The 27,287-nt window shown below is 37.5% G+C and overlaps 1 protein-coding gene across 1 annotated transcript; it reads left to right on the plus strand.

Annotated features, from left to right (window-relative positions):
- The first annotated feature begins 1,077 nt into the window (after window positions 1–1,077).
- Window positions 1,078–26,391, plus strand: si:ch211-274f20.2. Its single transcript, XM_021481115.3, has 13 exons — window positions 1,078–1,240; window positions 1,348–1,421; window positions 1,942–2,000; window positions 3,956–4,097; window positions 4,165–4,246; window positions 6,786–6,978; window positions 8,540–8,699; window positions 11,615–11,741; window positions 13,251–13,412; window positions 17,161–17,280; window positions 17,358–17,457; window positions 19,381–19,461; window positions 22,103–26,391. The coding sequence occupies exons 1-12, from the start codon at window positions 1,190–1,192 to the stop codon at window positions 19,452–19,454; spliced, it is 1,344 nt and encodes a 447-aa protein (XP_021336790.2). The 5' UTR covers window positions 1,078–1,189; the 3' UTR covers window positions 19,455–19,461; window positions 22,103–26,391.
- The last annotated feature ends 896 nt before the right edge of the window (window positions 26,392–27,287 follow it).

Below are 27,287 nucleotides of genomic sequence, written 5' to 3' on the forward strand. Positions count from 1 at the left end.
CTGCTCTATGGCATACGTGTTATGGATACTTATGACAACTCCGTTAGGTGTTATTTTAGCAAACTGACATGAGCAAATGCAACATAACCTCCCTTTGTCATGACAACTTGACATTATCAATACAACATAACATGTCATAAACACAAATGTCATGTGGCCATTATATTTGTGTTGTGATTTGTCTAACTGTCATTAATATTTTTCTGGACCTCAACTACAAGTGGTACAAATTTAATTTGTCATTTGAATGTCATTAAATGTATATAAATATTAATGACACTTTAATATTTGACAGAATGTTGACACTTTGAAGAAGAAGATATGACAAATTTAGTTTGTTCTTCTGAAAAAAAGGATCTGAAAAATATTTATGACATTTATAATGTCCTCATTAAATTTTAATCATGAATAATAATATAAACTAATCTTTTGGATTTCATACAGCAGCTGTCCCCCCACTTAAAATGTCCACTTCACCCCTGCCTATACCACATGTCTTTGGATTTGTGAGGGAAACTGGAGCACGCAGAGGAAACCCACGCCAACACCAGGAGAACATGCAAACTCCACACAGAAATGCCATCTGACCCAGCTAAGGCTCGAACCAGCGACCTTCTTGCTGGGAGGTGAGCTACCCGCTGTGCCACAGTGACGTCTGAGAACGCATAACTTATATGACTATAACTTTAAAAAAGTATGCTTTCCTCCTTGTATCTGTCAAAGTAGTATTATCATACATCAGTACAAAACACAATATAAGGGTTAACATAATCTAAATGTAATCCAAAAGTAGTCGATTACATAATGCGTGTCTGTGTTGTTAAAAAATACTTTTTAAATCACGATCCTTTTGAGGAAATTTTTATTCATTTTTTTTTTTTTTCATCTGTTGTTGGCAATTGTAAGTCTATATCTTAAGTTTGTAAGTGCGGCCCCAACAAAATAAACGACCCCTCGCTCCGTCAATGATTTCTTAAATAAATAGACTGCTCCAGCTCCTTGGTCATCTTGCTGTTAGATTCTGCACAAAGGGCTCAAAAGACAGCGGTCAAAGTCCACGTTTATTAACCTAAAAATACAGGAAGCTGAGCTCGCACGTATACTACAGTGGTAAAGACACACGGAGAGCATTAAGGGGTTTCATCTTTCCTACCTTTCTCTGACGACTGTCTTGAGCACAGATACAGATATGATGCCTTTATTCTTTGGCTTGTGCTTGTGTTACATCAGTGGAGCGCAGGTAAATATCATGGTCATTGTTTCGTGACGTAAAACGCATTCATTCATTTGTAAAGAGTGCTGTTATATCTGCTTTTTCCTTTCAAACGTGTTCACTTTGGGCCACAGAACGTTTACAGAGCAGTTTCAATACCAGACCAGGCTTATTTTGCCGAGACGTTTGATGAAGGTGCGCTGGACAGGTTGGTCCCTGTGTTCACAAATACTATTAAAACATTATTTATAGTGACTCTTCAATGTTTATAGATAGTTTCTCTTCAGTGTTTCGATTTCAGTAGTGACTTTTACATTTACTCCAAACTGAACTTCAAATGTGACAACCGAACTGAAACAGTTTTATTTTACTTGACTGTAAATTGTTGCTGCTTCACTTCATTTCTTTAGTTGAATCCTATTAACTTTCATAGTCATCTCAATCAATTGATCTGGCTAAACATTTGAAGTTAAACTTTGTATAACTTTAAAAAAATTAGTTAAAACCTGATTAACTAATTAAAGTAGCCTACCATGCAAAATGTCTGTTCTGTTGACTTTTTGTCGCTAATCTTTTTACAGTGTAGAACTTCGTCTTGCTGCTTTGACAGTTTACATTATAAAAAGCACTATAGAAATAAAGATAAATTAATTGAATATATATGTATGTGTGTTTATTATATGTATTATTATGTCTTTATTAATCACTTTCTCATGTTTGCTTTGAAGAAAATGGGTTTTGTCCAAAGCAGTGAAAGATGAGCGGGCGAAGCATCTCAGTTATAATGGTATGAATTTTGTGAAATCTTTGTCGTTCACATTTACAGGATGCGTAATTATCATTTATTTGTTTTATTAATTAACAAATCACATAGACTATATGACACAAAATAAAATTTAAATAACTATCTCCAACTAGCTGAAACATACAAATCAAATAAAAACTTTTGTAATTAAATGTTGTTTGAATATTGGGTAAAAAGTTAAATCATTTAATATGTTTGGGTTGTGTTCAATTAATTTTAAATGTATGGTTAAGTTTGTTATTGCTATTTATTCATCGATCAACCGATTGATGTTTCTGATTGATTAATATTATCCTCAGTATCAATATAAGAGAGTTATTAAATATATACAGTGAATAACCATGAATTCACTTTCGCTGAATTCCCTGCTTGACACTTTTTGTTGACATTACTATTGTTTTTTTTTCTCTTTAGTTTTGCACATTAGAGTCTTATGTTACATCTAATGTTGATAAATAATGTTTATTGCTCTACTTTAATTTTGTGTGTGTAACCATGAAGGTGTTTAGTAGTTGTGCGAATGACACTGAGCAGCACCTTCTATAGATTACTGTGCTGCTTGTCTGCTTGTGAGAAAAGTTGTTTGTGATGTTGTGTTTTTGTCAGTGTAACAAACTTAGGTTGTGTAGATGTTAGTACTTCAAAACATTGGTGTATGACTAAAAGGACAAAATATGGTAATTTACCATAGAATTTAGAATTGTATTTTAAGTTCCTTCAGTATTTGTAATGGTTAAATTTGGACAACTACAGCTGCTGTTTTTTACCATAATTTTTACATATTTGTTTTACAGTGTAGAAATGTGAAATACAAGCAGGATGAATACAAACATGCACACTAGCTGACAAAAGTCTTGTCGTCTATCTATGTTTTAGGAACAACAAATAAAAACTTGACTTCTAGTTGATCATTTGGTATCAGAAGGGGCTTATATGAAAGGTAAAGGCCTCTAGATTATGCTTATCTTACCAAAATAAAATATGATCATGTCTTGATTTTTAATTATTTAATTAGGACAGTATGGTCTCGCTTTACTCAGACAAAATTTTGTTACTTAACAGAAACAATGTACAGTATAGAGTATAAAGTCATGATGCAGTGGAAAAAGAATGAATATTGTGTATGACTCCCATGAGCTTGAAGGACTGCATCCATACATCTCTGCAATGACTCAAATCACTTATTAATAAAGTTATTTGGAATTTGAAAGCATTGCAGGACTCCCAGAGTTCATCAAGATTCTTTGGATTCATCTTCAATGCCTCCTCCATCTTACCTCACACATGCTAAATAATGTTCATGTCTGGTGACTAGGCTGGCCAATCCTGGAGCTCCTTGACCTTCTTTGCTTTCAGGAGCTTTGATGTGGAGGCTGAAGTATGAGAAGGAGCGCTATCCTGCTGAAGAGTTTGCCCTCTCCTGTGATTTGTAGTGTAATGGGCAGTGCAAATGTCTTGAAACCTCAGGCTGTTGATGTTTCCATCCACTCTGCAGATCTCTCACACACCCCCATACTGAATGTAACCCCAAACCACTAATTTTCCTTCGCCAAACTTGACTGATTTCTGTAAGAATCTTGAGCGGGTTTCAGTAGGTCTTCTGCAGTATTTGTGATGTTTGGGATGCAATTCAACAGATGATTCATCAGAAAAATCTACCTTCTGCCACTTTTCCAAACCATCAACTAGAAGTCGAGTTATTATTTGTTGCTCTTACAACTGGGATCAACAACAAGACTTTTGTTAGGCAGTGTATGTGTGGTGATTTCATAAATCATAACTTGATTTTAATATGAGTTCATTATGAGTTTTTATTGTAAGGATATTATACAGTTAGTCATTTGTTGTCATAATAAAGGTCTGATTTTGCAAGACTTATTTAGCAAAAATGATCTGCTAACTGTAATGTATGTTATCTTTCACAAACCTTTACACAGGGGAGTGGGCTGTAGAAGAGTCCATTCAACCAAGGCTGTTGGGAAACAAAGGCCTGGTCCTCAAGTCTCCTGGCAGACATCATGCCATATCTGCATACTTGCGGAATATCTATCACTTTAAAGACAAACCTCTTATCTTACAGTAAGATATTTTGATCAAACAGCCACTTTCCTTAGACAGCAATTGCTTAACTAAATCTACTGTGCAGGTATGAAGTTTCCTTCCAAAAGGGGATTGACTGTGGTGGAGCCTACATCAAGTTGCTTTCACAGTCAGATGACCTGCGTTTGGTAATGTCTCGCAGCATTTCATGAATTAAAATACTGTTGTTCACTTGAACAATTTTAGCTTTATCTTTTGCATCGTTTAAGAGATTCATACAAAAATGAAAATTCATTCACTATTTACTCACCCTCAAGTGGTTCCAAACCTCTATCAGTTTCTTTCTTCTGTTAAACACAAAAGAAGATATTTTAAAGAATCATTTCTATGGAAGTCAAAGGTTACAGGTTTTTTTCAAAATAACTTCTTTTGTGTTACCAACTAGATGAATGAAAAGAGTGAGACGAGATGGACAAAATGAGCGTAATGATGCAAACAAGACAAATAAAACGAGCTGCATGAATGAAAAAAGTGAGATGAATGAAACAAGCAAGGTGAACGAAACGAGTGAGACCAACAAACAAAAGGAGCGTGACGATATAAACGAGACACATAAGAGGAGCTAGACAAACTAAACTAACAAAATGTGCAAGATAAAACGAGCAAGATGAACGAAACAAGACAAATAAAACGAGCGAGATGAGCTTAATGAGCAAGAAGAGAAGAAAAAACAAGCGAGACAAACAATTAAAACAAGCTAGAAAATTTAAAGATGAAAGAAACAAGGGAGACAAACGAAACGAGTAAGATGAGCAAAATGAGAGAGATGAGCAAAAGAGCAAGATGAAACAAGTGAGACTAAATAAAATGAACAAGACAAATGAAACAAGATAAGCAAAACAAGTTAAACGAATGAACGTGACGAGCATGACAGTATGAATGATATGAACGAAACTAGTGAGACAAACGAAACAAGCAAAATAAGCAAGATCAGCAAAACAAGCGAGACAATTAAACAAACAAACGAATAAATGAGACAAATAAAACGAGTATGACAAGACGAACAAAATAAGGCAAGTGAGATGAACGAATGAATGAGACGACCAAAACAAGCATGATGAGATAAATGTGAAAAACTAAATGAGTCAGACAATCAAGATAAACAAAAAGAACAGACAAACGAAACGAGCAAGATGAACAAAACGAGTGTGATGAACAAGACGAACAAAACGAGTAAGACGAGACTAATGAAACGAGCGAGTTGAACGAGCGAGATGAGACGAACGCAATGACTGTGATGACATGAATGAAACAAGTGAGATGAACAAGACGAATGAGATGACCAAAACAAGCAAGTTGTGACGAATAAAATGAGCGAGATGAACTAAATGAGATGAGCGAGATGAACAAATGAATGAGACAAGCATGATGAGGTGAACGTGAAAACAAAACGAGTGAGACAAGATAAACAAGACAAACAAAATCAATGAGATGAGTATTACTAGACAAACTAAACGAGCGTGACAAATAAAACGAGTGAGACGAGCTTAATGAGCAAAAAGAAACGAATGAAACGAGTGTGACAATATAAATGAGACGAAAGAAACGAATGAGACAAACGAAACGAGTAAAATGAGCAAAATGAGAGAGATGAGCAAAAGAGCGTGATGAAATGAGTGAGACGAAATAAGATGAGCAAAACAAGTGAGACGAATGAACGTGACGAGCGTGACAGTATGAATGATATGAACGAAACTAGTGAGACAAACGAAACAAGCAAAATGAGCGAGATCAGCAAAACAAGCGAGACGAAACAAGACGAGACGATTTAACAAACAAACGAATGAATGAGACAAATGAAACGAGTGTGACAAGACGAACAAAATGAGGCGAGCGAGACGAAGGAATGAACGAGACGACCGAAACAAGCATGATGAGATGAAAAAAACTAAATGAGTCAGACAATCAAGATAAACAAGACAAATTAAATGAATGAGACGAGCATGACGAGACAAACGAAACGAGCGAGATGAACAAAGCGAGTGTGATGAACAAGACAAACAAAACGGAGTAATACGAGACGAATGAAACGAGCGATTTGAACAAGACGAGCGAGACTAGACAATTGAAATGAGTGTGATGAGATGAACGAAACAGGTGAACAGACCAATGAGATGAACGAAACAAGCAAGACGAGATAAATAAAACGAGCGAGATGAACAAAATGAGACGAGCGAGATAAACAAATGAATGAGACGACCAAAACAAGCATGACGAGATGAACGTGAAAACAAAACGAGTAAGACAAGATAAACAAGACAAACAAACTGAATGAGACGAGTATGACTAGACAAACGAAACAAGCGAGATGAACAAAACGAGTGTGATGAGATGAACGAAATAAGTGAGATGAACAAGACGAGCGAAACAAGTAAGGCGAGTTGAACAAGACGAGCGAGACGAGACGAGACAAACAAACGAACAAATGAGATGATTAAAACAAGCATGATGAGACGAACAAAACGAGTGAGACGAATGAAATGAGCGAGACGAACAGAACGAACGAACACCAAAAGCAGTTTTAACTGCTTTAAATCTGAATGAGTAAATGATGATGACATTTTCAGTTTTGGTTGAACTATAGCTTTAAAATGTGATACAAAATAATAATACAGTACAATAATATTACATTATATAATGACGTTGGTGTTGTCATTGTTATTTTAGAGCCAGTTCAGTGATGCCACTCCATACACAATTATGTTTGGTCCAGACAAATGCAGCAGCAATCACAAAATACATTTCATCTTTAGTCATCATAATCCCATCACAAGGACATTTGAAGAAAAACATGCTCGCCAAACAGAAATGGACCTTAGTGACTATTTTACTGACCAGCAGCCGCATCTCTACACTTTGAGTGAGTAGTCAGTAAACAACATCATTACATGTTTAGTACGTTAAAGAAACACTGTAAGCTCATTTTACGACTTCCCTAGAGTTAAACAGTGACAGTTACCATTTTTGAATAATACAGCTGATCTCCAGGTGTTGTGGGAGCACTTTTAGCTTAGCATAAATCATTGAGTTTTATTAGAACATTAGCATCTTGCTTCAACAATCAATGTAGTTACATTGTGTACTACAATGATATGTTATATTGCTATTTTTTTTCCGGTCATAATTATCAAGAAACTTTGCTTTACCATACGGCTAAAGCAGTGATATTATGCAGCACTGTTCCCTGCTGAAAAATCCAGCTTAAACCAGCCTAGGCTGGTTGGCTGATTTTTGCTGGTCGACCAGCCTGGTTTTAGAGGGGTTTTGGCCATTTCCAGGCTGGTTTCCAGCATCTTCCAGCCTGGTCTTAGCTGGTCAGGCTGGAAAATTACCTTCTAAAACCAGCTTGACCAGTCTGGTTTAACCTGGATATAGCTGGTTTTGGCAGGACTCCCAGCTTGGCTAGGCTGGTCAAGCTGGTTTAATTCGTCATTTCCCAGTCTGACCAGCTAAGACCAGGCTAGAAATAGCTAAACACCAGCCAGTGACCAAAACCCCTCTAAAATCAGGTTAGCAGGTTAAGTTTGCTAGTTGGGGACTTTTTTCAGGTGCTGCATAATATCATTGCGCCTGCTACAGCCATGGTACAGAAGCAAAGTTCCTTAATAATTACACCAAAAACAGAGTATAGTAGAAAATACCAACTTATATAATAGCAGACTATGTTGTTATTAGTAAACATTGTAACTACAGAAGAGTCAAGCTTTGAATAGAAACATTATTGAAACTTTTTTTTTGAAATCTTTAAATGATATGCTAATGATCTTATCCGATTCCCAGATTTATGCTAAGCTAAGCTAAAAGTGCTCTCATCAGACTCACAGATTGGTGGATTTACAGGTCAAATTGACCTATGTATCAACACTAGGGGAGCTGTAAAAGGAGCCTATTTCCAAAAAAGGTGGAGTGATCCTTTAATGATTCGGTATATACACAGTATATCTAACAAATACAGTCATTTTCATTTAAAGTTAGGGTCCCACTTTATATTAAGTGTCCCTAACTACTATGTACTAATATTAAAAAATAAATACAATGTACTTACTGTGTTTTAATGTATTTGAGAACACTTGTGGTGCTTTTGAGTTGGAATAGAGTTTGGGTTATGGACAGGTTTGGTGGCATGGGTAGGTTTAAGGGTAGGTTATTGTGTAAGGGATTGTCAACAGTGTATTTACCAATGTATTTACAAAAGTTAATTACAGATGTAATTACATACATGTATTTGATCAAGCATAAGTACATAGTAAATACATGTATTTACACAATAAGTACATTGTAACAAACTATTAATTCCTATGTAAGTACATATTAGTTAAGGCCACTTAATATAAAGTGGGACCAAAGTTAGATTAGACAGCTCAATTTTTAATAATAGATGTCATGTAAAGTGACATTTTGGTTGCAATTGTCCTTTATAGACTTATATCCTGACAACACATTTGAGATCCTCGTTGACCTGACGCTGATTAATAAGGGCAGTCTTTTGGAAGATATGGACACACCAGTGGCGTCTTCTGACCAAAAACGAGAACATTCAACAAATGAAGCCTCTGATCTAAACTTTCAACAACACATGAGGTATGCCATTTTATGTATATGAGGTAGGCCCATATGTACGATTTTTTCATTAAAATGTACAAAAAACTCTAAAACAGAGGTATATATTTTGCTGCCTTATGCTTTTACATTGTCCCAAATGTTTTGAAGAATGTTCAAATTCACAGTAATGAGACATTTTAACTTGTGAGACATACTGTGTTGTTTGTCACCATGCTAATTACACCATAAACTGTTAATTTCTGGTTTGGTGGAAACACCAACGATGCTATAATACAGGGGTCACCAATCGTGGTCCTGGAGGGCCGGTGTCCCAGCAGGGTTTAGCTCCAACTTGCCTCAACACACCTGCCTGGATGTTTCAAGTATACCAAGTAAGACCTTGATTAGCTTGTTCAGGTGTGTTTGATTAGGGTTGGAGCTAAAATCTGAAGGACACCGGCCCTCCAGGAACAAGTTTGGTGACGACTGCTTTTATATGTTGAATTTTATTAGACTGCACAGAGCAGCATTATAACATGCTTTATGCTATGATTATACTTGAATTACCATTACAATTATATTTATAGTATGTCATGTTCATCATCAAACTACACTTTTGTTTGTTTTGAATACTCGGCCTCTTGTGGCAGAAATTAGAAACAGTCTATACATTATTTACATAACTAATTTGAGGACAAGTCTTTTAACATTTAGTCATTTATTTCTTTGAAATGTGTGCTAATATTCCTTGAAAATGGTGTTTGAATTGAGTACACTTATTATGTATGCATACTATACTGCATTTTAATAATAAGTATAGTTTCCTGTATTGAGTAATGTGCTTATAAGCTTAAACCTTTAGTCAGAGAAAAAGTTTATACTGTACTTACACTATTTAGATCACATGATTTTTTGTAAAGGCCGCTCAATGGTTAGTACTGTCACCTTACAGCATAAAGGTTGCTGGTTCGAGCCTCGGCTGGGTCAGTTGGCATTTCTGTGTGCAGTTTGCATGTTCTCCCTGTGTTCGCGTGGGTTTTCAAAGACACAAGCTGTAGGTGAATTGAGTAAGCTAAATTGTGCATAGTGTATGTGTGTGAATGAGAGTGTATGGATGTTTCCCAGTGATGGGTTGCAGCTGGAAGGGCATCTGCTGCATTAAGCATGTGCTGGATAAGTTGGCGGTTCATTCCACTGTGGCGACCCCAGAGTAATAAAGGGACAAAGCCAAAAAGAAAATGAATGAACGAACGACATCATGTTCATCATCAAACTAAACCTTTGTTTATTGTGAAAACTCGCCCTCTAGTGGCGAAAATTACAGATACATTATTTACATTAACAAATATGAGTCTTTTTAACATTGTCATGGTGTTTGAGTTCAGGATATTTATTATAGATGTATAATGTACGGCATTTTAGTATTATGTTTAATGTAGTATTATGTCCTATTATAATCTGGCAGGGGGGAACAGATGAAAATTAGCCCTTGTGGCTAACTCTGGCTTATTTACAGTTTTACTGTTGATTAATGAGCATTGTCCCTGTTAAATAACTAAATAAATTTCAAGTTTCATATATTGAGGAATGTTCTTGACTCTTATAAGTCAAGATCAAATGTTATATTGTACTTACACTATTTAGCTCAAATGATTTTTGTATACTTACATTCATTGTTGCAGTTTGAAGAATGTACAAACAAGAGTGATTGTAAAACTGAAGAAAATTCCAGTGTTTAGCCGAAAATGACTTCCGACTTGTATAACTAAATTTAAAAAGAGGGTGTCAATTGGATATTTATGCAGTGAAACTTAAAATATTGATCATACAGTGTTTTAAATATCGATTAATGATTCATAAGCAACAGCACTTGACTAAATTTAGCATAATATTTAGTGTTATTTTATGATAAACTGTATTATGTTCTTATCTCGGGCTGCACAGTGGTGCAGTGGGTAGCACGTTCGCCTCACAGCAAGAAGGTCACTGGTTTGAGCTTTAGCTAAGTCAGTTGGCGTTTCTGTGTGGAGTTTGCATTTTCTCTCCATGTTCGCGTGGGTTTCCTCCGGGTGCTCCTGTTTCCCCCACAAGTACAAACACATGCGCTATGGGTGAATTGGGTTAGCTAAAGTAGCTCCGTAGTGTATGTGTGTGAATGGGTGTGTATGGATTTTTCTCAGTGATGGGTTGCGGTTGATAAGGCATCTGCTGCGTAAAACATGTGCTGGATAAGTTGGTGGTTCATTCCGCTGTGAAAACCCCAGATTAATAAAGGGACTTAGCCGAAAAGAAAATGAATGAATGAATGAATATTCTTATCTCTTAACACACACAAAACAAACTTTGGCAGAGGTCTAGTGTCCAAATGTAATTCGGGTTGAATGTTGATTTAGAGGCTCTACCTGTACAAGACACACATGCCTTAATCAATGTAGTACTTTAAAAGCACAACATTGTGGAAAAACTCAATTAGAGAAAAAGATATTTTAAAAAAACTGATAAACCCTGAAGACAGACCCTGTAATGCTGCAATGTAAGTCAGTTCTATATGCTTTTGTTGAAATCATTAGGAAAAACTTCATTACCCATGAGGCTGCACATAAATTTCCACCAATCAGAGAGTTGTATTGAGAAAATTGTGCCAAAATAGCTCCACCCTCTTTCATAAAGCACTACAAATTTAACTCAAAAGTAGGTGAGTTTGTATTATGTGCACATAGCTGAAACAGACTGATAGTACCTTGGTCAGGAGGGAGATTTATATAAGATAACGTAAAAAATATTAAATTTATGATCGATTATTAATTCATTGTCAGATAGTCATCATCTGTGTTTTTTATTTTTGGAACATTTGGTGTGTCCATTATTAGCCACTAGGCCCCCCAAAACATGCAAAACAATTAGCAATATGCTTTTATTAATGTTTATGGGTATTTGTTTTCATCTTTGGACAGGTCAGATGGTGTGGACAGACAAAGAAACGATTGCACTGAAGCTTCAGTTTGTGAGGGCTCTTCTCGTCCAGCAAGTTCAGGCTCTAACAATCCGAAGAACCAACCCAGCACAAACACTAATGATAAGGTGTGCTTGTAAAAAAACCAACATACTTAAGTAAAGTGTATTATACAGTATATATTAAAGTATTTACAACACTAATGAATGCTACTGTACGCTCACCGGCCACTTTATTAGGTACACCTTACTAGTTCTCGGGTTGGACCCCCTTTTGCCTTCAGAACTGCCTTAATCCTTCGTGGCATAGATTCAACAAGGTACTGGAAATATTCCTCAGAGATTTTGGTCCATATGGACATGATGGCATCACGCAGTTGCTGTAGATTTGTCGGCTGAACATCCATGATGCGAATCTGCCGTTCCACCACATCCCAAAGGTGCTCTATTGGATTGAGATCTGATGACTATGCAGGCCATTTGAGTACAGTGAGCTCATTGTCATGTTCAAGAAACCAGTCTGAGATGATTTGCGCTTTATGACATGGCACGTTATCCTGCTGGAAGTAGCCATCAGAAGATGGGGACACTGTGGTCATAAAGGGATGGACATGCTCAGCAACAATACTCAGGTAGGCTGTGGCAATGCTCAATTGGTACTAAGTGTGCCAAGAAGATATCACCCACACCATTACACCACCACCACCAGCCTGAACTGTTGATACAAGGCAGGATGGGTTCATACTTTCATGTTGTTGATGCCAAATTTTGACCCCACCATCCGAATGTCGCAGCAGACTCATCAGACCAGGCAACGTTTTTCCAATCTTCTATTGTCCAATTTTGGTGAGCCTGTGCAAATAGTAGCTTAGTTTCCTGTTCTTACCTGACAGGATTGGCACCCAGTGTGGTCTTCTGCTGCTGTAGCCCATCTGCTTTAAGGTTGGACGTGTTGTGCATCTAGAGATGTTCTACTGCATGCCTCAGTTGTAACGTTATTTGAGTTACTGTTGCCTTTTTATCAGCTCGAACCAGTCTGGCCATTCTCCTCTGACCTCTGGCATCAACAAGGCATTTGCGCCCACAGAACTGCCGCTCACTGGATATTTTCTTTATTTCGGACTATTCTCTGTAAACCCTAGAGATGGTTGTGCGTAAAAATCCCAGTAGATCAGCAGTGTCTGAAATACTCAGACCAGCCCATCTGGCATCACGTTCAAAGTCACTCAGATCACCTTTCTTTCTTATTCTGATGCTCAGTTTGAACTGCAGCAGATCATCTTGACCATGTCTACAAGCCTAAATGTATTGAGTGGCTGTCATGTGATTGGCTGATTAGAAATTAGCGTTAACGAGCAGTTGTACCTAATAAAGTGGCCGGTTAGTGTATGTCATAGCATTAACTATTCACTAATACACTGTAATAAACATGGTAGTTTTTAAATAGTAAACTGTGGCGTATTGTAGTATAATATACTCAATAGTTGTATAAACTACAGTATGTACAGTAAGTACTATTCAAGTACTTTTACTATAGAATGGTTTAAAAACACTTTAGTATCTACTATCAATGACTATAATGTTTCTTTTCATCTCATTTGCAGTACATTATTATCTTTTGTGTTCATTTCTGTGTAGGACAACAAAGGAAAGCAGCAGTTCACAATGAGTCCCATTGCGGCTGTGGGTTTTGAGCTTTGGTCCCTTACTGGAGATGTGATGTTTGATAATATCTTGCTTTGTGATGATCTGGAAGTAGCCAGACGGTGGACAGAAGACACATGGGGCCAGAGACAGACAGTAAGATGTTCAGCAGATGTTGTCCAGGCCAAATGATCTTTAAAATACGTCTGGCAAAATTTGGTATGATGTCTAGAAAACACTAGAAAACAAAACTTTTGCCGTTTTGGAGACACATCGTCATTTGGCCATCACTATTTAGCTTTTGGCAAAGTCACACAAATGATTTCTTACTCATTTTTTTCTGCTTCAAGCACAATAGATGTTCACCTACCCCCCAATGTGATTTCACTTTAGCTCTGTAAAGGGATAGTTCACCCAAAAAGTCATAATTTACTCAAACTCCGCTTGTTCCAAACCTGCTTGTGTTTCCTTCTTCGTTTGTTTGAACGCAAAGGAAGATACACTGAAGAATGTTCAGTAAAATTGACTTCCATACAGGCCCGGTTTGGCCAATCGGTAGGACCGGGAGAGTTCCCGGTGGGCCGGTCCGTGTTTTGGCCGCGAGGGCCGGTGTTTCTAGCTGCTTGCATTCTCAGCAGTCACACTTTTTTTTTTTCATTCATTCATTCATTTTCTTGTCGGCTTAGTCCCTTTATTAATCCGGGGTCGCCACAGCGGAATGAACCACCAACTTATCCAGCAAGTTTTTACGCAGCGGATGCCCTTCCAGCCACAACCCATCTCTGGAAAACATCCACACACACATTCACACACACACTCATACACTACAGACAATTTAGTCTACCCAATTCACCTGTACCGCATGTCTTTGGATTGTGGGGGAAACCGGAGCACCCTGAGGAAACCCACGCGAAGGCAGGGAGAACATGCAAACTCCACACAGAAACGCCAACTGAGCCGAGGTTCGAACCAGCGACCTTGCTGTGAGGCGACAGCACTACCTACTGCGCCACTGCCTCGCCACTTTTTTTTTTCATTTATTTATTTATTTGACCATAGCCTCACTCTTTTTATTCATTATTTTGACGCAGCTCCGCTCTTCTTATTTATTGTCTTGCAGCCCCATGAGCAAAATGCAGCCTGCAGGGTAATGATGATGTAACTATCATTATGGCCACTCAAGTGTAACATCGCCAATGTGGTCCAGTGGTCAGCCCGTTGCGTTATGACTTTGTCGATCCTGAGTAATGCTTTTTTTTCTTTTTTTTTTAAATGATTATTATTGTTAAGACATAAAACTGTAAGGTTGTAGAACATTTGCCCCTGGTTTCACAAACAAGGTTTAAGGCAAGTCAGGATTAAACTGCATGTTTGAGCTGTCCAGTAATATCTTTCTAAGGCCGTTTTTATAAATGTGTCTTAAATAGCCTAATTTAACTAAGGCCTAGTCCTGGCTTAATCTAAGCCCAATTTTTGAAACTGGGCCTTGAAGTTCTAAAGCAGCTGTTTTCTTGAAAAAGACGTGATAGTGTAATTAGAAACTGAATTGGAAACGACCTTATTTTAATATAGTCAGTCGTGAACTGAGGTGGGCCGGTCTAATGCTTGAAACTCCAGGGCTGAAAAGGAGTCCCACTCCGGCCCTGCTTCCGTAGTATGATTTGTTCCAAGTAAGGATGTCAATGGCTGCTTTTTTCAGCATTCTTTAAAACATCTTTCTTCAAAGTGTTCAAATCATACGAGCAAGGGTATAGAATTGGCATGGATGGAGGGGACATGTCCGAAACAACATCCACCTGTAACTGAAATGTCCCTACCAGTTATTTACTTCAAACTAAAATAAGGCTCAGTCAACCCTTAGTAACCTACTTGTGCATGAGGGTTAAAGTCAAGTTTGCTATGTGTTCACTATAATACTATTAACCCAGGCTGTGCAATTAATCGAAATTCAGTTTCCATTTTGGCCTGCATGATTATGAAAAACAATTATCAAGGATAGGCGAGGCAGTGGCGCAGTAGGTAGTGCTGTCGCCTCACAGCAAGAAGGTCGCTGGGTCGAACCTCGGCTCAGTTGGCGTATCTGTGTGGAGTTTGCATGTTCTCCCTGCCTTCGTGTGGGTTTTCTCCGGGTGCTCCGGTTTCCCCCCTCAGTCCAAAGACATGCGGTACAGGTGAATAGGGTAGGCTAAATTGTCCATAGTGTATGAGTGTGTGTGGATGTTTCCTAGAGATGGGTTGTGGCTGGAAGGGCATCCGCTGGGTAAAAACTTGCTGGATAAGTTGGCGGTTCATTCCGCTGTGGCGACCCCGGATTAATAAAGGGACTAAGCCGACAAGAAAATGAATGAATAATCAGGATAAAACGGTTAAATTGCATCACACACCTCTCTAAATTTCTCTACATTCATACCTACTCGAAGCCAGATTGCAGTAAAATCCTGTAAATTGAGTTTTGCAGCATGGAACGTCATTCATTAATTATGTTGGCTTGAGAAAGCCAACATACTGTTATGCTACTCTGTCCTTGAAAACAAACGTATCTCCTCCTAGGCCGTTCATGCCACAAGGCCCAAATGTGGTCAAAATGTGCCTTCTACATTCAAGATTGTTGCTATATCTCCTCATGCCTATAAGACTTATTGTTTTTTTAAATAAAAAATGTTAACTATTACATTTTTATAATCCGGGCATATAAAAAAATTATACAAGCCCCAAATTTGGCCAAAAGCTGTATTTAGATGTGTTCAATTTTGTTGCAGTATCTTTAAGGTTTATCAGACTTATAGTTTTCCAATAAATAATTTTTAAGCATTATTTTTCTCAAAATATGGCAAGCCATTTTTGACTTAAACTCCACATTTTTTACGTATATGGCAAGCCATTTTTGCATGTATCCTTTTCACACTTATTAAGCATTGTATTTTCAAAAAAATACGGCAAGCCATTTTTACATAATGTTCATTGCCTTAGTCCCTTTATTAATCAGGGGTCGCCACAACGGAATGAACCGCCAACTTATCCAGCATTTGTTTTACACACCGAATGCCCTTCCAGCCGCAACCTAACACCAGGAATACATAATGTTCAAGTCCAGTTTTTGACACTCATAAAGACTGTCATAGAAACATCGGGGTTGATTAAGATCACTCATATTGCCAAGAAGCATTGATCTATCATCACTAACCTGTCAAATGTCCCCATAGCAATAAAACAGTATAACCTAGCAACCATTTAAAAATAGCAATATCTCTACATCAGAACATCGTAGGGACCTGGGCATTGGCTTGTTTGACTCATGCTAGCAAATGGGACTTCTTGTGTACTATGCATGGTAACAATGATAATGGAAGCCAAGTGCTAATAACGATTAGCTACATGCTATGAATGATTATCTAAATGCAATAACATATGCTAGAAATGCCTACTAAGTATTAGCATTTGAGCAACTGCTTAGCAACCACCTAACAATGCCATAATTGTTTTAGCAACTGCCTAGCAACCACTTAGCAACCGCCGCCGTGCTTCCTGCCAACTGCCATTCCCAGTCCTAGCGCGCAGTCACGTTGGCTTTCTCAAGCCAACATCAAAGTTTTTTCAATAAACTTTAGGTTCTAGTTGTTATTTGTATTACTAAGAGTTTATTTAATATTATTAAGTACTTTATTCATTTTTACAAGCACAAAAACTATTTGCACAATGCATGCGCTCTAGGGATGTATGTCCTCACCAATGTCAAGAGTGACTCTACACCCTTACATACAAATATAAGAAGTTTAACACCACTTGAGAACGAGTAAATGATGAGGAAATTTAGATATTTGGGTGTACTCTCTTTTTAATATTGTGGCAAATTAAAATAAATAGCAGTGCATAAATCACATCAGTTCACATTGTCCTCTTGTAGCCCGGAATGATTGAAAAGCTGTTGATGGCGACCGTCAAGCGGCCTTGGCTCTGGGGGGTCTATGTCTTCACCGTGGGCCTTCCCATCATCCTCTTCGTTAGCTTAATGTGGCCTGATAAGGTAAATAAATATTTGATCATTTTCATGCTCAACTGAACACATAATTAACTAAACGCTGTTGATGTCGCACGTTTCAGCGGTTTGGACCACCAGATCAAGACTATTACTATAAAAAAACAGACGAGCCCCAGACAGATGGACCTCAGGATGTGGAGGAGCACGTCACTCATGATCACGGTGAGAAAGCAGATAAAAGTATTTGCAAGACTACATTGCTCAATACGCAGTGTGTAGCACGATCGCCTCACAGCAAGAAGGTCGCTGGTTCGAGCCCAAGCTGTGTCAGTTGGCATTTCTGTGTGGAGTTTGCATGTTCTCCCCGTGTTTATGTGGGTTTTCTCCGGGTGCTCTTATTTTCCTCACAAGTCCAAAGACATGTGGTGTTGATTAAGTTGTTTGTAGTGTATGAGTGTGTATGGATGTTTCCTAGTAATGGGTTGCAGCTGGAAGGGCATCTGCTGCATAAAACATATGCTGGATAAGTTGGAGGTTCATTCCGCTCTGGCGAACTCAGATTAATAAAGGGACTAAAGCCTGGTTTATACTTCTGCGTCAAGGTTGCAGTGAGGTGTAAATGTTCCTCTGTGTCGAGTTTCTTCGCTGCTGTTTTGTTTTCCTGAACACTTCCGGGATGTACAAGTGGCTCAAACTCGCTCATTTTGAGGCAGGAACCGGCAGACGTGCAACAACTTTAACTATAAGGTAAACACAAAACAAAACTTTCCATCCGGAGCTCCTTCACGGGACTCCAAACTTGTAAACAATCGCTCCATCAGGCTCGCACAATGACTGTAAAAAATATGGACGACGCGACAGCCCTTTTTCCCATTGAACGCCTTGAGGGCAAAACGCCTGCTTGACGGGCACAAACTGTCGCAAAAGACTGCTGAAATTGGAGCCTTGACATGCGCAGAAGGATTGTCTGATGGAGCCAGAGGAGGAGCCGCGAAAATGAGCAGAGTCGAGCTTCCAATCAAACGCTTTAGGTAAAATCAACCACGCCCCCCGAACTTCTCAGCATGCGTTTGCTGTCATATCAACACAAATGGATGTAATAACGTTAACAAATATGAGGGTTTTATATATTCAATCGCGCCAGCTCCAGGCCGCAGCGCATAACTTACTCGCGGCGTCGCGGGCTGTTTCCGGCTCGCATGCGGCAGCGCCTGCTCGCTTGGCCGCCGCATCTGGCTCGATTGACTCGGGCTGGAATTGGGTAGTGAGTCCAGGCATCCGGAGTAGGTCCAGCAGAGGTAACATTAGTCAGTCTGAGCTCTAAGGGATAAGTCTCCGGCAGGCAAGAATCTAGCCGGAACTGTGTTTTGCTATCTGGGTGGCTAGGCGTGTATCAGCAAACTAATAAAGCCCGAAAAAAGCCCTGAACTTAGCGAATAAACAGTGTTCCACCAGGATCATGTATGTCAGAAACTATAGTTTACTGCTGAACTCATTTTGTCATGGTAAAATAACACAGAAATCGAATAATAACACTTCAGTCTACTTCAGTCTCCTGCCGAAGCTCAGACGCCGCGCTTTGAGAAACTGTCAATCACAGCTGTCAATCACGATGACACGCCCAGCATTAAATTACTGCTAAAAACAAACTGTTTACAAAAATGAAGATCTGCACCTATTTCAGCACAATAACCAGTGCCTTAATCGACCAGAACTATCTTTCGGGACATTTTATTGCAAGTGTAATATTTTTTTTTATTTGGGCTCAAGTCTCCTTCATTAACACGGAGGAGGCGGGCTTTATGACTTGTACTGCAGCCAGCCCCCAGGGGGCGATCTAACGGCCGAAACCTTCACTCAAACGTAGGCTTGCGGCACACTTGGGCTCGCACCAGACTCGTCAGCGCTACTAAGCCGACCAATCACAGAGCTTGCGCTACACGTTGTTGCGATGTGTAGTTACATTTTTTGAGAGGTGTACATCAGCGATGCCGACGGCCATGGCGAAGGGGTATGTGTCAGCGCCGTAGCATATGCTGGCGTTTGACGCAGAAGTATAAATCAGCCTTAAGCCGAAAAGAAAATGAATGAATAACATTGCTCAATTCAGAATATTTAAGACTTTCTTTTTGTGTGTGTTGTCAGGTGAAAATCAAAGAGTCGAAACTAAAAGCAGAGCGGTGAAGAGGGCTCCAAGAAACACAGAAGTAACAAGTTAATAGTACAGTAAGTAACAGTAAATCTATATCACACATGCAGGTCACATGTCGACAGTGCTAGGTAGGTTGCTTCAAAAAAGGGTAATTCTTCAACTATGAGCACTTTTACATCCTTTGATCATAAATCCAAATATTTATATAATTTTGTGCAAATTCCTTTTTCTTTGTCGAACTAACAATAAAACCTACTTTTAAAAAATGTACTACCTTTCTATTATATTTTTTAAAATATTATTCAACCTCCTTTAATGTGTCAAAATCACTGTATTCATCTTGTCGCACACCCAGTTTTAAACTTCGACAGATGATTCATCTGAAAAATCTACCTTCTGCCACTTTCCCGAATGATGAACTAGAAGTTAAGTTATTATTTGTTGCTTTTATGACTGGGAATGATGACAAATCTTTTGTCAGTTAGTGTATACATAGTGTTCTATATTTACACATTACATATAGTTTCAAATTTCAAAAGGACATATCCATGTTTGAGTTATTCTTCAACTTCGGGCACTTTTATGTCCTTTGATCATATATCCAAAATCATATATCATTTTTTAAATTTCTTTTTTTTTTGTCAAACTAACAATAAAACCAACTACGTATCTATTATATTTTTTTCATATTATTCAACCTCCTTTTAGTTGTCAAAATCACTGTTTTCACCTAGTCGCACACCCAGAGTTTTAAAGTTCAACAATGAAAATGACATTTTCAAATAATATTTATCTGGTATCTATAAATGTATCTTAATGAAGCACTAGTGAAATATTTTAAATAGTTTATAGTTATTAATGTGAGACTATTGTCAATATTTTTTCTTTAAAAATTTTGCTGTCGCATAGTATCAGTGTCATTTCCAACACAACACTGTAATGTCGCTATAAAAAGTTTGTGTGAAAGATTATTTAGGTGGTTTCTCTGAACATGAATAGTGCCATCTGAGAACATGTTCAAGATGCAGGGAATTTCAATTTGTATCAACACTTTTGCTTGAGGAAATACATTTATTCAATGTCATTTCTAAACATGCTGTACCGTCAAAGATGTTTTTAAAAACCAAACAAAATGAAGGTAAATAAGAGTGTTTTGTACACATGAAAGGCTAGCATCAATTCAAAGCTAATCGGTGAAGCTATTTGTCATTTTTCACAATAAACTGTTGAAATGTCATTTTCACCACTCTCATTTCCATCACCATACACATTTTTTTTATATTTAAAAAGTTCTCATCACACATTAAAAGTGTATTAACAGTGTATATGTTCATGCCCTATTTATTATACAAATTCAGTTTTTTTTTTCTAATAAACTCTTAACCAAATTAATCTTACATTTTAGAGTGAGCAGGTGTACAGTTCAGCATACAACTAATTTATTTCATTGACAAATGTATAATTATTATATATATTGTGGAAAGATTGCTTAAACGAGATACAAAAATGATCTTAAACAATGTTTTACTGCCATCATTTTTTTCATTTTGAAATAAGCTGTGTATATGTTGTGGAATTGACATTTGTTCAGTTCACGATGGAAAAAATGTCTTTCTTCTTATCTAGAGGACAAAGCAGAAGTTTGTCCTCTTACAGATCTTGAAACTTATCTTGTTTAAACTTATGAGGCTGTGTTACATTAATTATGAACAAGTTTTTTATTCCCAACTTCACAAGGCTAAATGCGCCCGTAGTTGAAAAATGGCCCATATACAGTACACAGCTAGTGTTTTTTACCCTACTGATAAACTTCTGGTGAACGGTTAATGTGACGATTTTGGTAACACTTTATAATAACTACACACTATAAATAATTTATTAAGGATTAGCAAATAGTGAATTCATTTTCCGGTAAGCATTAACTCTACATTAATAAATGTTAGTAAGCAGGTAATAACTGCAGCTACAAATGCTGTATTCTTGACTTATAACCACATTTAAAATGTGCCTAATAATTGTATTTTCATACTTTGTTAATGGTTAATTTTTCATTACTATATTAAGTATCGAATTTTTTACAAACCAGTTGTATTTAAGAGTAGTTGAGGGTTTTTAGGATCATTCAGAATGAGTTAGTAAATGATTAATAAACTATTGAAACTGACCGTCCAGTGATTTTGTAACAACGCTTGAATTGGGTTACTGAAAATGAAGTCATTCTGCATATACCCTATTAATTACATCATTAAAATCGTATTGCAATTATATTTTTAATGACTGTGTCTGAAAAATAACTAAGTTACTCAATAATCTATAATTTATTACTACTTGTAGCGACGCTACTGCCCAACACTGGTAACTGGTTACAGCCAACACTGCATCTCGACCAGAAATAGTTTATTCACTAATAATTGAGTAGGTTTTTCTTCATAAAACTTCTCCTGAAAACTTTACGTGTAATTTACAACACGTGCTTTAAGGCTGCACAATATATGGTTTCAGCATCAATAACACAATGTACAAATTATGAGGCCATTCACATATCACATCTTTTACGCGTGGAAGTTTGTTAATTCCAATGGAGTTAAGTCCAGGTGCACCTCGTTGAAAACATCTCAACAATTTTCTCAGGACTGAATTATTATTTATGTTTATACAATTCTATGAATGTTGTCAGGCTTAATTGCTAACTATCTCATTCTTTCATTTTCACAGCTCTGTCACAGATTTCAGCAGATATTTCATCATCGACTGTCAACTGATTAAATAGTATGAAATGCTGACGTTCTCATATCAGATACTCACGGAGCCCTTGATGAATCATTCAGGTCTCATTTTATGTGGAGGAGCAGTGATTGTTTCATCACTCAACTCTCCAGTAGGTAGATAGAAATAAAAATATTGGTCCCACTTTATATTAAGTGGCCTTAACTAATATGTACTTACATAGGAACTAATAGTTTGTTACAATGTTCTTATTGTGTAAATACATGTATTTACTGTGTACTTATGCTTGATTAATTACATGTATGTAATTACATCTGTAATTAACTTTTGTAACTACATTTGTAAATACATTGTTGACCATTCCTTACACCTTAACCCACCCTTAAACCTACCCATGCCACCAAACCTGTCCATAACCCAACCCTTATCCCAACTCAAAAGCACCACAAGTGTTCTCAAATACATTATGAACACAGTAAGTACATTGTATTTATTTTTTTGATGTAAGTACATAGTAGTTAAGGACGCTTAATATAAAGTGGGACCAAAATATTCTCTGAAGTGAAAAGATCCTCGTTACAGAACATTAGTTATGATTTTCAATCATTATTAAAGGAGTTTTTTCCTAACCATTCGCAACAGCGACCCCTAGGGGTGTAACGTACGAACTGATCATGTCCCACAGTTTGGAATGCACGTAACCTGCGGATTAAAAACTGTTTATTATATTGTAGATTCTTCCAAGAGATTGCCTGCCGCATCATTCAAATCACATGTATGAAAGAATTTTGGCTTTTTTGTAAAGTATAATGAGGCCGGAAGAAGCTGTGGTAGGACCTAAATGCTGTCTTAGGTTATTAAAGGTATTTTCTGTCACTGTTTGTTTAGCCTGCATTAATGCATTCAGTGAAATTCTTCGCAATTAAATATTAAAAGATCGGGATCTCAATTTAAACTCATGCAATCTAAATTAGGCCTTTAAATGGAGATTTTTCTCACTTTTCAGTTAGTTACAAACAATCAAACAACAGAAGCACTGGGACAACAGTTTATAGTTCAGATATAAAACGCTGACGTTTATTGTAAAGATTAAAATCACCGTTAAAAAACATTGTTGAATATGGTAGCAATTGCATTTTTAACCAATAGATGGCGACAAACAACTATCAAAAATATGCGACTGAACAGGCCTTCAAAGATGATACAGCTAGTAAAGAAACATGACACAAGTTTTATGTGTGAATTAGTGAATCCTTAATTGAAAATAAGACAAATAAATGTTGTTAAAGATAAAAATGTTACATTAATACATTTATCAGTACCACTTTACAATAAGGTTCATTAGTTAATGCATTTAATAACTCGAACTAATCATGAACAACATGTACAGCATTTATTAAGCATAATTGAACATTTACTAATGCATTATTGACATCCAAGTCCATGCTTGTTAACATTAGTTAATGCACCATACGTTAAGATGAACTAACAATGAACTACTGTATTTTCATTAACTAATGTTAACTAACATGAACAAATACAGTAGTAAATGTGTTGTTCGTTGTTTGTTCATGTTAGTAAATACATTAACATTAACTAATGAACCTTATTGTAAAGTGTGACCCATTTATCATTATCAGCAACAGTAGCAAAGATCATTTTTTCACACTGTTGAATATTTAATTTTTTTTTAGGCAGTTCTTTCTTGATTTTTATTTTTAATAAAATGTCAGGTTCTCAGTTCTGTTTGTTAAAACCAAAGCTTTCTTGCAGTACTGTTTTTGTAATAAATGGAAAGCAAATTACTCCTGGAAAGCAAAAAGGTCTCCTACCTTTTATGCTGATCCAAAAAAACGGTTGGATCCGTGACTAAGGGTGCTTTCACACTAGCACTTTTGGTCCTGTAAGGTCCTCCCAGTTGGCCCAATGCTGGTGTCCACTGGTGGATGAAGGTTTAATGCCTGTTCGGTCTTTCCAGTGCACAATGTTGATTTACCTTAAATTTAACTCATATCTGATTCCAATTTTAGTATGAGGTGGTTTAGAATATTAATATATTTATCTTTAGTGTTATCTGACTCCAATCATAAAACATTAAGAAGATTATATCGATATGTAATTTAGATAAATGTTTGAACCTTTTGTCTTCACTAGTAACTATTACATCCGTTCATTCGGGTGCTCATGTCGCTCAGAGAAATCGCCTCGGCCGAAGGCGTCCCTAACGGTCACACTCCGGTCAGTCTTGTATATTAAACAGAGGTAAATTGACTAATACTTTAGATGGCCGCTACCAGCGCGCTCGTTCTAAAATACTTTAGTTAGTCCCGCTTAGATGTACACCTTTGAGTTAAGACAATATAATTTCTAATTAGAGGTTAGGGCATTAATATAAATGTACCCGACTACTGGACTCTATAGTAACTTTGGTTTTCACCAAGCCCATGGTTTCCCATATGAACTCAATTTAGAACAATATTACCTTCAAACAAAGGTCGGGTACCCAATCTAGGTTAGTCGTGCAACACCTTGTTGACCTAGACGAAAGTTATCGCCCTTTCCACCTAAGTACACTTGAATCAATATCAAGAGTCAGTCGGATCCCTAAAACACAATTAGTGTGCCCAATGCTCCATCTTAACTGGATTTTAGTCCGTCTACTGACCTGACGCAAGACGTGCGGAAACAAGGATACAGCGTAATCTACTTGAATTAATAATTTACAGAGTGAGCAAAATATGGTCAAACATTACAATTTATTAGTCAGGTAAATGTATTATGCCAATTCAATCAGTCAATTCATAAATGATCAATATAAAACATCAAATTATCAAAGATAAATCCAAGATGAAAAGATGCATACCTGACCTTTTACATAACGTGTAAATTTTACATAACGTGGAGCCTAGGCTCCATGTTATGGGCTGATCTGGGTAGGCAGAATCGTGCTGAGCCTTTCTCAAACCTTACCTTAAATAATCCAAGAATTCCTTCAAGGAAGGGGGTGTGTGCATAACAAAAGGCATTCACATTTAGTGCTGCCTGTGGAAAAGTCACACCCTTCACAGTGGTTCAAAAGATGCCTGAAGTTATATATTTATTGTTTTGATTATGTCTATTTCTGCGAGACATTTCAAATGATATCAAACATGATAGATAAAGTCAGTTTGGTTAATCTAGAACATTCAAACATTGAAATGACCATATGCGTGAGTTGGGGTGGATGAAGCCAAGTTTCAGCAGACTCAGATGCAAATGCAGCATTAACTGGTATTTCCCGCATTCCCACCTGCTGGGTTGTGGAGTCAATTGGCCCTGTTTTCAGCTCATGTTTTGAATTGTCAAAGACATCAAAAATATTTGTAATATTTCAATTCTTACAGTCCACACCCGGGTTCATTTGACATCATAATACAGTACGTTTAGCTGGTGTAAACGTGTCTTCTGAACTCGGATGCGCACCTGTGAACCGTACCAAAGAGCTTAGAATTACCTAGAGGCGACACTCAAACAGCTGCTTTGTTTTTTGTTTATTTATTTAAAAAGCCCATTAAAGCTGAGATACAAACTAAAAGACGACAATAAACACTTATTATCACAATCATCAGCACTTTTAATAGTTTATTTTACAGACTTATAATATGCTGTTGTTCTATTGGAGTTTTCATTCCAAAATGGCCGTTTCCCAAATTACACTAGAGTGTCGCCTCTTGGTCTTTCTAAGCTCTTTGACTGTACCCAAATTTATAATGTTTTTCCATTTTAACGCTTGCTTTCGTGACTGTTACCTGGCAATGGCCTTAAACAAAACAGCAGCTCGATGACGCAAGCGTACTGGGGTTCAGAAGGAAAAAAGAAAGCGTGAACACAAACCAACAGAAGGTGGAAAGGGGGGACAATTGTACTTGGGTACAGTCCAGGCAATTGAGCCAAGTGTGAAATCCCTCTTAAAACTAATGATCCGACATCGCAGCTGAACAACAGCATAAAATACTACTGCAATAAACACCTCAGGTACTGATTATGTGCTTTATTCAGTGTGAAATGCTATAATGTGAGTTTGAATACCATTTTATGTGACATTTATTGCCATACTGAAAGCAGCAGCAGATTTACTTCAGAAGCTTATTATTAATTAGACAATATATCTTCTCATTTCTGCGCTTCTGAATAGCGGTATTTAAAAATTCTGCCACAGTACATCTGGTGCACACAGTTTAATTGCTGGACTCTTGTCATGTGTTTTTAGGACAGTAAATAAATCCATTTTCACTTGATAGTATGTGTCCTAATAGTGTTTTTAGCAATGTGCCACACACATGTATATCTGCCAACATCTAAACAAATGTGTTTTAGGGTTTCATGACCTTTTAAGTGCGGTTTATTTATAAACTAATTTCGAGAAGATCACGTGCTTATAATCAACACGGCTGGCTCCTTGTTAGCTCCGTAATCAGCCCTATTAGATGATTATGGAAGCATTATAAATAACCTGAGTTTTTCACTCCAGTTATCTTCGTCTTGAAGCTTCCCCCCTTTCCACCCCTACATCCTCCCACTTTTTTCTGATCGGGCGACAAGGTGGCCCAGTGGCTAGCACTTTTGCCTCACAGCAAGAACACCGCCGGTCCAACTCATGGGGCCGGTTGGTGTTTCTGTATGGAGTTTACATGTTCTCCCCGTGTTCGCGTGGGTTTTCCCCGGGTTCCCCGGTTTCCTCCCACCGTCCAAAAACTTAAACCATAGCCAATCAACTAAAACTAATTATCACCCAATACAACCTTAGTTTACACTTCTCACGGTGACAAGCAGAGGAGTTTCCCCAAGACCTACCTGACCTTGAATTCCCCTCTCGCCCTTCTAACGGGAGGGAACCCCGGGCTCGAGGATATTACGAGCTCAGGGCTCTCTCCTGGGACAGCATGCCAAATACGCTTTATTGATTATCAGCTAAGTGTGAACTCTTGAAAAATCGTATTAATTCACATTTAATTAAAACATTTAATTTCAGTTTGCTTTTTTTGTTGCTCAGCAATTAAACAAACACACAAAAGGTTATGTAAAATTAGAAATCATGATCTCTGTTTGAGGGACTCACCCCAACCTTCTCCATCATTTGTCCATCTCTTCTCTGATTGATTGGCAGGTCAAACCTAAGGTTACCATGGGCCAT

The sequence above is a fragment of the Danio rerio genome, chromosome 14 (assembly GCF_049306965.1).
Source record: "Danio rerio strain Tuebingen ecotype United States chromosome 14, GRCz12tu, whole genome shotgun sequence".
In the NCBI taxonomy this organism is placed as follows: domain Eukaryota; kingdom Metazoa; phylum Chordata; class Actinopteri; order Cypriniformes; family Danionidae; genus Danio; species Danio rerio.